This window comes from Aotus nancymaae, unplaced genomic scaffold (genome assembly GCF_030222135.1).
Source record: "Aotus nancymaae isolate 86718 unplaced genomic scaffold, 86718_ANA_hifiasm-v0.15.2.pri h1tg000008l, whole genome shotgun sequence".
Classification (NCBI taxonomy): Eukaryota; Metazoa; Chordata; class Mammalia; order Primates; family Aotidae; genus Aotus; species Aotus nancymaae.
The window spans coordinates 61,499,951-61,513,240 of record NW_026988419.1 but is presented as its reverse complement, the minus strand read 5'-3'; the positions used below and the strand labels follow the sequence as shown (position 1 = coordinate 61,513,240).

Below are 13,290 nucleotides of genomic sequence, written 5' to 3'. Positions count from 1 at the left end.
TGAATGAGATACAGGCAGTTCAGCTTCTGTTGATTGGGGTCAGTATCTTAAGAGTGGGGAAGTTTCTTCCATCTTCTGGCCCAAGACAAAGATTATACATATTTGACAATATGTGTAATTGAAAGATTACACATATTTATTGGAAGATTAATGTCACATTAATTGTTTTTAAGAAGATTCTCAATCTTGGGGAGAACCAAATGTAATTATTGGGGTTAATTAACATCTCTAAACATCTCCGAGGACTGTATTTTAATTGCAGACATTCTGAGCTCAGCTTGGATCATAGAGCATCACTGCTCAGCACGTGTATTCGAAAGATGAGGAGGGCAGCTGCCCCATCCATCCTGATTAATATGGCCAATGCTATACTTGGTATAATCAACAGCCACATCATAAATACTCTTCTTGAAATGTCAGAGGCTTGTTAAAGCTGGATATTTACAGGTGAAAATAATGGCAGGAACCTATCTGGATACCTTCCCAACAAATTTAAAAACTAAATGTGCCATTTATACTTTACTATCCTCTGTTTATGTTTCTGGGACTGCACAGACAGGGCCAATTACAGATCTTGGGGAACTGGTCACAGAATTATTTATTGGCTTAATGATTTTTGCCCAGTGGGTTTTTCCAGCTGGAATTGGCAAATAAGAGAACTAGATTTTCTTAAGGCAGCAAATGGTAGCAGCCACACAGAGGAGCCCTCTCTATTCAGGGTAATGTCATTGCCAGGATAAGTTGGGAAATATGCTCTCAAACGTCTTCTGTAACAAATTCACCAGTTTTACAAGCAGAAGTGGATTTATATTAATAAGTAAGTGCTTTTACTAAGGAAACTTAAAAAAATACTAATTGGGGTAGAAGTAATCAATTAGAGTATACTATATAACTTGTGAATACTGATTGACACAAACATTACTACTTTTTACCTCTCCTTTATTACTTATATTTGAAGGTGTGTAACACTTTAGAATAATTTCATACACTACAAAGATCTCGTAAGGTCATGTAGAAGATATTGAGAAGGTCTTGTGGAAGATACTGAGAAATTTCACAGAATTCCTTATAAAAGATGTTAACTGGAAAAATTTTAGCAATGCAGAAATATAAAGCAATAAAATTAAATATACCTTTTCCATAGAAATTGGAAGAATGTGACAGAGTCAGAGTGTATAAATAAAGAGAGAGTAAGCTATTAACTAGGATATGATTAAATCCTAATGTCAATGATCCTATGCCATCATACTAACACACATTATGATCACTATACACTTTCTTCAACAATCAATTTCTCAAACAGATTGTGAGAGCAACTAAATCAAAATGACCTGCAGTCAAAGATGTTCTACAGCCTTTTATCAACACTTTGTAGGTTGTTATATAGGATTCTATGTCACTAAAAAATTTAAATTAGGTGATGCTAAAAACAGGAGTTGGGTAATGCACAAGCTATCTATTGCTACATAACAAATTACCACAGAGTTATGGGCCTAAAATAAAATAATTTATTACCTCATAGCTTTCTGAGGTGAGGAGTTCAGCACAGCTTAGCTGGGTTCTCTGCTTAGGGTCTCACAATTCTGCAATCAAGGTGCCAGACAAGCTGTGCTCTCATATGTAGGCTCGACTGGGGAAGAATGCTCTTCTAAGCCTACTCAGGTTATTGGCAGAATTCATTTCCTTGTAGCTGTAGGACTGAGGGCCCCAGCTTTTTGCTGCTGGGAGGACATCCTCAGCAACCAGGCTGCCTGCAGTTCCTATAAGTCCCCTGTCATTCCTACAGACCACCTGCAGTTCCTTGCCACCTGGACTTTCTCAACATAAGCACTTCATCAAGCTAGCAAGGAGAGTCTCTAGAGCTGTCTCCTAGTAAGATAGAGTGTTATAAAATGCAACATAATTCCAGGAGTGGCATCTATCATCTTTGCCATATGCTATTGGTTGGGGGCAAGTCCCAGATCCCATCCATGCTCAACGAGAGGGGCTTACACAAAGGTTTGAACACTGGAAAGTATGCTGGGGAAGGCATGGGGACCTTAAGAGTCTGTCCACCACAGGTAATTTATTTAGCCTGCCTGAGTTTCATTCCCCCTATCTGTTAAGTGGGAATTGTAATCTCTACCCCAAGACTATTGTCTATGTTGTGTGCATGACAAGAGGGCAGAACACAGGGTCTGGCATGCAGTAGGTCCTCAATACATGAGTTAAGTCATCTGTCTCACTCTCTGCCCTCCCTTTCCCTTACAGTGTGATGGAGCATAGTATGACATCCATAGGTTCTTACAAACTGTGACTTTAACATTAAACAACATATAACAAAACCAATTTCACCATAGGCTAGTTGAAATAAACAAGAGTTAAGTTCCTACTGCATATTTCTGGTCACAAAAACATCACCAAACTTTTTTTTTTTTTTTTGAGACAAGGTCTCACTCTGTCACCCAGACTGGAATGCAGCCTCTGCCTCCTGGGTTCAAGCGATTTTCCAACCTCAGCCTCCCAAGTAGCTGGAACTACAGGTGTGCACCACAATGCCTGGCTAATTTTTATATTTTTTAGTAGAGATGGAGTTTTACCATGTTGGCTAGCCTGGTCTCAAACTCCTGACCTCAAGTGATCCACCCACCTTGATCTCTCAAAGTGCTGGCATTACAGGTGTGAGCCACCATGCCCGGCTTCCAAACTTCTACATAAAGACTAAAACACTTCTACTATTAAACATTGAAATAAATGAGAGCTATTCATACATTTAAAAAAGATTAATAAAAACAAGTAAGATAATTATTTACCCAATCATTCTATTTCAGGATCAAGGGTGGCCAGAGTCTATCCCTGTAGTTCACGGTGTAAGGTGAGAACCAACCGGGGACAAGATGACATTCCATCACAGGACACACTCACAGCCATACTCACTCAGACTGGGATGACTTAGACACACCAATTCACCAAACTAGCACATCCTTGAGATGTGGGAAGAAACTGGAATGCCTGGAGAAAGCCCACACAGACAGGGAGAGTCCGTGCAAACTCCACACAGACACTGTTTCCAGCAGGAATATATTTCTTTTTTCTCATCAATATTATAATGAAATGATGTTGAAAAAAACAATGTTATTAGAGGACCTGCTGTATTTCTTTTATTTCTATTTTCCATTCTTTTTTAGTTCCATGAAGAAATAAGATTCTAATGGCTTCTGTAAAAACAAAAGGAATGCTACATTCTAAAATGCTTGGGTAGTCTCTTGTGTAACCACATGGACATTGTATTAGGGCAGTACAAGAGCCTTACTTAAAGGCAGTGGGAAACGCAATTCTCTTCCCTCAGTGCTATGGAGCCTGCGTCTTTACTCTGGAGACTGGAAATTCATTTTCTATGTTAAAGGGTGGGAAAGAGAAAGAGTAGCTTTTTGTCCTCCCTTCTCCCACCCCATGCCTTTCTGCTGTGGTCACCACACAGAGGCAGCATACCACCCCACACACACCAAAAATTTGTTTGCATATCCAGACTTCACAGGAAGCAAAAAAGTAGGAAGAGGTTTACTTATTACCTAATGAGGCTTGCTGGGGAAAGCAGAGCAGGCTCCCAAGAAGGTCTGAACATGGACCTTGAGGGAGAGCAAGGAAGGGAGAGCAGCCTTGGCCTTTATTGTAGTTAGGGAGTGGGGTGGGCTAGGGATTTCTGCATGAGAGAAGAGGCCTGCGTGGGCTGAGCTTCCTATGGGCAGCAAGAGAGAGGGGTGTGGGCTTTCTTAGCTTACTGAGATGTGGAGCAAGAGGGGAAGAGGAAGAGGTGAGGCTCCAGAGCTGCCAGCAGTCAAAATGGAGTCTGATTCTTTACTACGGCTTCAAGGTGTAGGAAAGCAAAAAGCATGTTTGTCCTCTCCCCAACTCTGGCCCCATCCCATCTGCCATTTGGACTTAAATGGAGCTACTCTAATTCCATAGAAACAAAAAGAAATCTTAATACTCATATAGCATCAGGTACCAGGTACGTTCTAAGCATTTTACATATACCAAATCATTTATTTTTCACAACAACCCTATGAAGTAGGTATGCTAACATTATGACCACTTTACAGAGAAGAAAATGAAAGCATAGTCAAATATCTTGCCTAAGGTCACCCACCCAGTAAATGGCAAAGCCAGAATTCAAGCTTAGGCAACACCACTCAAGCAGATTCTCCTCACCACTCCCACGCTGTGGACTTTTCTGCACGGAGCTGCTGCAGTGACTCATGAGTTTATAAGCCAATGTCTTCCAGCCAGTGTGCCATCAACACTTCCCAGGGCATATGGACATTCTGACTCACGTGTAAAATGTATTTTTCCTATCACCACAGTGATGTGTCAGGTAGGGCTGAGCAAGCCACAGGCACAGGTGAGCAGAACTTGGTGCAAGGGAAGAGGCTCACTGGGATGAGCTGGTCCTCCAGAAAGGTCCAGATTTGACTGAAGCATAAATCTGGTTAGGGAGACACCTCTGTCAAACACCACCCAGTATGTGCTAAAGGGTGACTTGGGAAACAGAGTGATTACTGTGGATGCTTTTGCAGATTCTGTGAGGCTGTAACTGCAGAACCAACCCAATCTGGTTCAACTTTGGGTAATAAAATGGTGAGTTGTTTTTTGGTTGCCATGGGTGCAAGTTATATAACCTGTTATGCTCATGTGAACCAAATGTACAATCACAGGTAGAACCTAAGTGCTCGAACCAAGGAATGGGGACCAAATGAAATGCAGATACCACATGGCATGATCCAATCAGATTGAGCCCTGGCATCACCTCTGGCAAGATCCAGTCAGATCACAGCTCCTAGCATCACCTCACTGCAAGATCCAATCACAGCATCCCTCATTATCCTCTCCCTATAAGACCTACACCCAGCCCCAAACCTGGGGAGACAGATTTGAGCAAGACTCCTCTCTCCTTGCTCAGCAGCTTGTAGTAAACTTTTCTCTCTACAAAACCCTGGTGCTTCAGTGTTCGGCCTTCCATGGCACATGGGCAAATTGACCCAGTTTGGTTCAGTAACAAGGCTATTACACTTAAGGAGTGTGATTCTTACAGACATATTTAGTGTCTTGTTTAAGTGAACAGCAAAAAGTTCTAAACTCTGAAAATATGTGTTAAACATACAAAGGTTGTAAACTACTATTGTATAATCCCAGAGCCACCAGTACCTTGTATTTGAGCCTTAAAAAATTTTTATTTTTATGATATATTTCCTCAATGCAAAAATACATAATCTATACATGGTATAAAGAAACATATAACCAACTTTCATGTTCTCGTCATACAGGTTAAGACATAGAATATTTCCAGTGCCAGGAAATCTGTGTACTTACCCCTGGATGCATCCCTCTCCACCGCACCAAAGGTTACATAATTCTGAATGCCTACTATATTGGTTGGCATCAAGCATGAGCAGGCTGATCATGAAGTGTCACTGATGGCTTTTCAAGTGCTCCAATGTAGGATTCTTGGCCAAAGGGGAGAAATCCAGCTGTCTGTTTAAAAAATATACCAAGGTTCTTACAAGGCTAAACATACTCTTACTATGCTATCCAACTCCTTGGTATTTACCCAAAGGAGTTGAAAACTTATGTCCACACAAAAACCACACATGGATATTTATAGCAGCTTTGTTCATAACTGCCAAAACTTAGAAGTAACCAATATGTTCATCAGTAGATGAATGAATACGTAAACTGTGGTATATCCAGACAATGGAATATTATTCAGTGCTAAAGAGAAATGAGCCATCAAGCCATGAGAGGACATGGAGGAACTTCAAATGCCTCTTAGTAAGTGAAAGAAACCAGTCTGAAAAGACTAAATATTGTATGATTCCAACTATATGACATTCTGAAAAAGGCAAAACCATGAAGATAGCAAAAAGATAAGTGGTTGCCAGGGGTTAGGAGAGAGGGAGGGATGAATAGGCAGAGCTCGGAAGATTTTTAGGGCAGTGAATCCAGTCTGTAATGATTCTATAATGGTGAATACATGTCATTATACATTTGTCTAAGCCCTTAGAATGTACAAAACTAAGGGAAATCTAATGTAAATTATGGATTTTGAGCGCTGTGTATATTTCTTCATGTCAGACGGGTAATGTGCCAATGTCCTAACAAGGTTTGGGGGCGGTACATCTCACATGTGCATGTGAACACCGAATCATCATGCTGAGGAACTATAAAAGGATTGCTTCAGGATGATATTGATGTGTCAATGTAGGTTCATCAGTGGTAGCAAATGTACCCCCTATGCTATGGGATGTTGATAATTGGGAAGACTATGCATATACGGGGGCAGGAAGCATATTGAAAGCCCCTTTACCCTTTGCTCAATATTTCTGAGAGCTTAAAACTGCTCTAAAAAATCATCTGCTTTTAACAGATAAACCCTTGGTTTATCTGTTTATTTTTAAAAGACAACTTCACCAGTGTCTTTTGATAAAAATCCATCTGTCTGTCTATGTGTCTATCCATCTATCTATATCTATCTTGATCTAAATGAGACTGCTATTATAAAATGACTAAAATGAACTTAATAATTACATACCTTCTGTCTTTGATATCATCTTTAAAATCAAACCTAATTTTTTAAGAAGAGAATAACTGTATGCACTACTGTTTTATAAAACAATTTTTAGGAATATAAGCACTTTTTGTATAATTTAGCTCATTCATAAGAAATATTTAAACTTGTTTTGAAATAATAATACCTATGTAAACTAACAATATATTATATAGCAATATATTATGTAGAAATTGTAAGGAGAAAAATACAATTTAATGAACTCTATTTCCTGCCTCCTTCCCAAATATATTTTACTTGATTTTAATTGGAATCAGCCCAATCATTAATGAGATTGAACATCTTTTTATATGTTTATTGTCTACATTGTTTCTTCTCTGTAAAATACCAATTCCTGTCTTTCCCCATTTTCCTATGAGGTTATCATTTCTTATTCATTTCAGAAGTTTAAAAAAAAAAATGTATTCTGGATTATACTCCTTTATCGTTAAATGTATCACAAATACTTCTCTGAATATGTGTCCTTTTTTTTAACATTTTTAGGGCATCCTCCAAGTTTTCCTGGGGGATATTTGGAAAAGAGAAGTTAGAAGGATGAACGATAGCTCCTGTTCCTGTAGTTGGTCTCAGGGTCATACTTCATACTCTTCTTCTTTCTCCCCATTATCCATTATAAATCCACCCCCCATCGTGACCTGCCTGGGCAATATAGCGAGACCCCGTTCTCCACAAAAAGGAAAAAAACAAAAAGACAAAAAATAATAATAATAATAAAATAAGCGCAATAAATTCACCCCCCAACTTCAGCGACCACCTCAACAAGGTATGGTGGATGACATGTTGGTATTTCCCAAACCTTCATTCTGAGGGTTCTGAGCCCTTGGTTTCTCATATCTTTCTCAGGCTGGGGTTGCTATAAATGTCCACAGTTAAAACTGGGCAAGGGAATAGCAGGAGGTATCCAAGTGGATTTTTTGGGTTCACGCATGCCTGCATTGTATAAAAGCAGCCTGACCTTCTCCTGCTAATGGAAGTCGATTGCCGCTGACAAGATGGGGACTCCTCTTCTCGCCTGCTGCCCCCTGAACACAAAGACTTCCAAGTGAGGTGGCAGCAGCCACAGCTTGCAGTTCAGTGGGAGCCTTACCAAGTCCCCCTGCACAGGGATCCCCTTTTGGGAGCAAGGACCTCCAACCCTGCAAAGCCCAGGATTGTGGGGACTGGAAACACATAATCCCATGGTGGGTCAATAAGAATGATGGTTAAGTGGACTACTTTTGCTTTCACCCTTGGTTCCCAGACACATGTATTTTTCCTTGAGAGGACGCAGTGCCATAGAGTTCTTCAATTAAAAATATGTAGGACAGGATAGCATCTACCCCTGCAGAGTTTGACCTCTGAGCATTCCAGCCATTCCTTCAGCAGGCTGTTGCAGCCTTTCATGAAGCAGCTCCTTCTGGACTGTGACAGAAGTATGTGATATGAATGGATGGATGTGTGTGATCCCACTCCCATACCTCCTGCACTATGTAGTAAGAGCCCTGCTCAGATGCTGTTTGTGTGGGATCCCAGAGCACCAAGGTTGAAAGCTTTAGCAATTAGGTTAACTACCTTGTGCCAAGTATTATTGTGCCTGATGTTTCCCTCATGACTAGGTCCTCCTTGCCAGCTGGGTGGTGCATGAACCAGTCCCAAGCCCCATCTTACTGTCTGTTGTCTTGGACTACTCTTGGTACCGCCTGTATTAGCTTGCATTCTCTAAGAAGCAGACACCAAAGTGGGATTTGATATGCAACAGGCACTCAAAATCCCTATGAAGGATAAAGGAGGAGGGAGCAGGAAGAGGCAGGAGAGCCTTCAGACCATTTGCAGGTCTAATATCTGGGAAAGGAAAGAAGGAAGGAAGATAGGGAGAGCCTTAGCTTCAGCGTACTCCTCTAGTACCCCTACCCAGATCATTCACTGGCTGAGTGCAACCCAGAGTAAGCTTAGCCTCGGTGTGAACACTGTGTTGAATCCCAAGTGGCAGCCAGAGGCTGTCAGTTAACTCTGTTCCCCACAGCAGCTTCTGCTGAAGGGAGATCTAAGCAGTGCACCTCTGTGGCTGCCACAGGTGCTGGGCTGTGTTCTTGGGGCCACAATTCCTGTTGATATCCTTCAAGAGACTTTAGAATGAAATTCCTTTTTAATGATATTTTGGCCTATTTAGAAGGTTTCAGTAGTTAATTTTTTTTTTTTTTTTTGAGACAGAGTCTCATTCTGTCACACAGCTGGAGTGCAATGGTGCAATCTCAGCTTACTATATAGTCTCTGCCTCCTGGGTTCCAGTAATTCTCCTGCCTCAGCCTCCCATGTAGCTGGGATTATGGGTGCCTGCCATCACGCCTGGCTAATTTTTGTATTTTTAGTAGAGACGGGGTTTCACCATGTTGGCCACGCTGGTCTCAAACTCCTGACCTCAGGTGATCCGCCTGCCTCAGCCTCCCAAAGTGCTAGGATTACAGGTGTGGGCCACCACGCCCAGACTCAGTGGTTAAATTTAAATATCCAGCACCTAACACAGCTCCTGGAATTTTGTAGAAACCCTGTAAATTTTGTTTGAGATTGATTTCTCAGGATCATAGGATGTATACTGAACAAAATTGGAAATGTGAATGCAAAACAGGAATTTAAACTGGATTTCATAGGCATTGGAGACAACAAAGATTTTTTGAGCAGCAGTACGATGCTGAAAATAACCATGTGCAGCTGTCTGTTCAGCATCGAATGAGGTGCTATGGAGTTTGGGAGGTAATTTTATAGAAACAGAAAGTCATCTAAGAGAATTAGCACCCCAAAGTGCCAATTTATCATGAACAATACAACATGTATTGGGTGCATTTATCAGGTTCTGTGCTAAATGCTAATTTGGCTTATTTACAATGATCAATTATATTATGCCATGCTAAACACTCACATTTTATTAATGCGGTATCTTATTGTTTAACTTAGCAAATCCCAGTGACAAAAATAATGATTTTCATTTCACAAATTAGGAAAATGAGGCTTAGAATATTTAAGTGACTTATTCAAAGTGAGTCAGTGTCTTAGTCTACTGGTTTATTCATTCATTCAGCAAATGATGTTTCTTTATGCACAGCTGGTGAGGTATGGAGAAATCCGAACATGTAGAGCCTTGAAGGTCAGCCTCAGGATTTTAATCCAGGAGAAAGGGAAAACATGGAGGTGAGGTGGTAAATTTTCTATTTTAAAAGCTCCCACTGCCTCCAGTGTGGACTATGAATAGAGGAGGCATTCAGAGACTGTTTTGAAGAGGCCAGTCAGGAGCTTATTGGAGTGGCTTCGGTGAGTACAGCAGTTGTATTAGTCCATTTTCACACTGCTGTAAATACCTGCGATTGGGTAATTTATGCAGGAAAGAGGTTTAATTGACTCACAGTTCCACATGGCAGGGGAGGCCTCAGGAAACTTACAATCATGGTGAAAAGTGAAGGGGAAGCAAGCACCTTCTTTACAACGTGGCAGGGGAGAGGGGAGTGAAGGACGAACTTCCAAACACTAATAAAACCATCATATCTCATAAGAACTAATTCACTATCACAAGAACAGCATGGGGGAGACTGCCCCATCATCTCCTTCCCTTGACACATGGGGATTACAGGTCCCTCCCTCGACATGTGGGGATTACAATTCAAAAGGAGATGTGGGTAGGATCGTGGAGCCAAGCCATATCAGTTGTGGAGGGAAGTAGACAAATTTGAGAGATATTTAGGAGGCCAAAATCTTCAGCAATTGGTGAATGACTAGACATGGGGTGAAGGGGAGGAAGGTGTTAAAAATAACTAGCAGATTCTGGCATGAGCAACTGAGTATATAATGATGCCCTTGCTGAGATTGAAGACACAAGTAAGGTTTGGAGGGAAAGTTTGTACTCAGAGTCAGCCCCTTGATCCCAGCTTGATTAAAGTCACTGGGGCATTGATCCCAAGGCCACTTAAAATGGCTGATTCATCTCCAGCTTGGTTTACTGGTCTTGTAAATAGCTACAAAGTTTTTATGTTCTCCTCAAAACGTAGCCCCCTTCCTATTTTTTATTTTATTTTATTTTATTTTATTTTGAGATGGGGTCTCATTCTGATGCCTGGGCTGGAGTGCAGTGGCACGATCTCAGCTCACTGCAACCTCCGCCTCCCAGGCTCAAGCAATCCTCCCACCTCAGTTCCCCAAGTAACTGAGACCATAGGCATGCACCACCATACCTGGCTAATTTTTGTATTTTTTGTAGAGACAGGTTTTCAACATGTTGCTCAGGCTGATCTCAAACTCCTGAGCTCAAGCAATCCGCCTGCCTGGGCCTCCCAAAGTGCTGGGATTATAGGCATAAGCCACTGCACCCAGACCCATTCCTTCTCTAAAACAGAAATGATTATCACCGTTGCTCAAAAAATATCTCTCTCTCCTCCCTGTCAAAAAATAGAATCCAAATATTTCCTAACTTACCACTGCTGCTGCCAGGGTATTCTCAGCTATAAAATCTCTTTCTTGCCCCTCTGTTATGCCTCCAGGTTTGCTCTCATCTTAATGTTTCTAGTTTATATGTATTTCTCCTGCTTCTAAAAGGCAAAGAACCATTCCAGTCTTCCTTCGGGCCGTAGGCAGCATGGAACTCTGAACATCTAAGTAGAACAGGTGAGTGTTTTCCAGCACACTCCTGGTTTTCATTCTTTCTCCTTGGTTGCTCCCGTTCAGTCACTTTTGCCGGCTTCTCCCTATTTTTCCAACCTCTTAAAGTTGAAGTCATCCAGGCCTCAATCCTTTGACCTATTTTGTTACTTATCCCCACAATAGTCCCAATCTAATTCCATGATTTTAAACATAATCCATGCATTAATGACTCCAAGATAACATCCCTGGGAAGACATCTTCCTAAATTTCAAATGTATATATCCATGTATCTATTCAACATCTTCACTTGGAGACGAATTAACGTCTCAAATTTAACACATCCCACTCTTGCTACTGTTCTGCTCATGTGAGATGCCCACTCCCCCTTCACCTTCTGCCATGACTGGAAGCTTCCTGAGGCCTCCCCAGAAGCTGAGCAGATGCCAGTGCCATGTTTCCTGCACAGCCTGCAGAACCGTGAGCCAATTAAACCTCATTTATTTATAAGTTTTTTTAAAAGCACACAACTCAAACCTCACTCCAAGTACACCCCTTCAAGCCTGTTCCATCACCTGCTTCCTCAGACTTATAAAGTATAAGCACAAAAAAACCATGAGGTCAACAGCTCTCCTTTTCTGTCATGAAAATCCGTGGCTCTACCTTCAAAATATAATCAGGGTCCAGCCTCTTTTTATTTTGTGCTAACTCCACTGCTAATGCCTTTTTCCAGGTCACCATGACTTCTTACCTAGACAACTGCAACGGCCTCCTCATTAGTCTTCTAGATTTCACTCTTGCCTTTTGTCTTAGGTAGAGTAGGCTAGATTTCCACAACAAAGTACTTCCAAAGCTCAGTAGTTTCAAGAACAAGAAGCTTATTCCTTTCTTGTGTAACAGTCTGGGTTGGGTTCAGGTTGGCAAAGCAGCTCTCCACCACACGCTCATTCCTTTCTCAGCCAATGGCCACCCTACTGTCTTCTAGTCACATGACCACAACTGCATGCAGAGAGGACAGGAAATGTTGTCCCTGGCTGGCCAGCTGCTTCCACTGTGGAGGAAGGAGGGTGGATTTTGGCAGTCTGCTGGCCAACTCCTACAGATCATTCTCACCGCAGTGGCCAGACTTTGAAACTCACATCACATCAGGTCAGTCTTCTGCCCACAGACTTCTAGGGCTCTCCAATTCACCTTCAGAAAAAGCCCTGAGAGTCTCCTCCATGCCCCGGTACCATCTGAGCCTTCATCACATTGTTGATCTCTCCTCTTCTCCCCCTGCTCTCTCCACTCAAGCCACACGGCCTCCTTGTTGTTCCTCAAACATGCTGGCCACAGTCCTATATTGGGGTCTCTACTTGGCTAGCATTGCTTCTTCCAGATACTGGCAGAACTGACTTCCTTATCACTTTCAAGCCTTTGCTCAAATGTCAGCTTTCAATAAGGCCTACACTGACTTGCTCATTTAAAGTTGTAATTCCTGGCTAGGCGTGGTAGCTCATGCCTGTAATCCCAGTAGTTTGGAAGGCCAAGGGGGACCAATCACTGGAGGTCAGGGGTTCAAGACTAGCCTGGCCAACATGGTGAAATCTTGTCTCTACTAAAAATAAAAAAATTAGCCAGGTGCGGTAGTGGGCGCCTGTAGTCCCAGCTACTCAGGAGTTTGAGATAAGAGAATCACCTGAACCTGGGAGGTGGAGGTTGTAGTAAGTAGAGTTCACAACACTCCACTCCAGCCTGGGCAACAGAGCAAGACTCCATCAAAAATAATAATAATAATTTAATAATTAATAATTTAATAATTATAGGCATAAGCCACCGCATAAATAAATAAATAAAATTGCAACTCCCCTCTTTGCCCACTGACACTCCTCATGCCCGTTACCCTGATTTTCCTTTTGTGTACCACTAATCACCTCTGAACACGTAGAATTTACTTATTTATTCTGTGTACTGTCTATCTTCCGCAACTAGAATATCACGTCTACTTTACATGCTATTGTTTCCCCAGCACTTAGAATAATGCTTGGCCCATAAATAGGTGCTCAGTAAATATTTGTTGAATCAATGACAGAAGCTGAGAGAGG

General features: G+C 41.7%; 2 protein-coding genes and 1 non-coding gene across 5 annotated transcripts in view; all 3 read right to left on the bottom strand.

Moving 5' to 3' along the window:
* The window catches only part of RAPGEF4 (Rap guanine nucleotide exchange factor 4), a 368,276-nt gene extending 362,765 nt beyond the window's left edge, over nt 1-5,511 (bottom strand). The window contains exon 1 of the mRNA XM_064373398.1: nt 5,350-5,511. Coding sequence (XP_064229468.1) covers nt 5,350-5,441 — 92 coding nt within the window. The 5' untranslated portion in view covers nt 5,442-5,511. The remainder of the gene's footprint in view (nt 1-5,349) is intronic.
* A 594-nt stretch (nt 5,512-6,105) lies between these two features.
* Nucleotides 6,106-6,209, bottom strand: LOC135273758 (small nucleolar RNA U13). The gene has a single exon (XR_010341567.1). It is a non-coding gene; the product is annotated as a small nucleolar RNA U13 (small nucleolar RNA).
* A 1,811-nt stretch (nt 6,210-8,020) lies between these two features.
* PDK1 (pyruvate dehydrogenase kinase 1) overlaps nt 8,021-13,290 on the bottom strand; it is a 116,548-nt gene continuing 111,278 nt past the window's right edge. The window contains exon 15 of one of the 3 annotated variants that reach the window (XR_010341477.1): nt 8,021-8,425. The gene's annotated coding sequence lies outside the window, so the exon portion shown is untranslated. The remainder of the gene's footprint in view (nt 8,426-13,290) is intronic. The other 2 variants (XR_010341476.1, XR_010341478.1) reach the window with 2 other exon arrangements.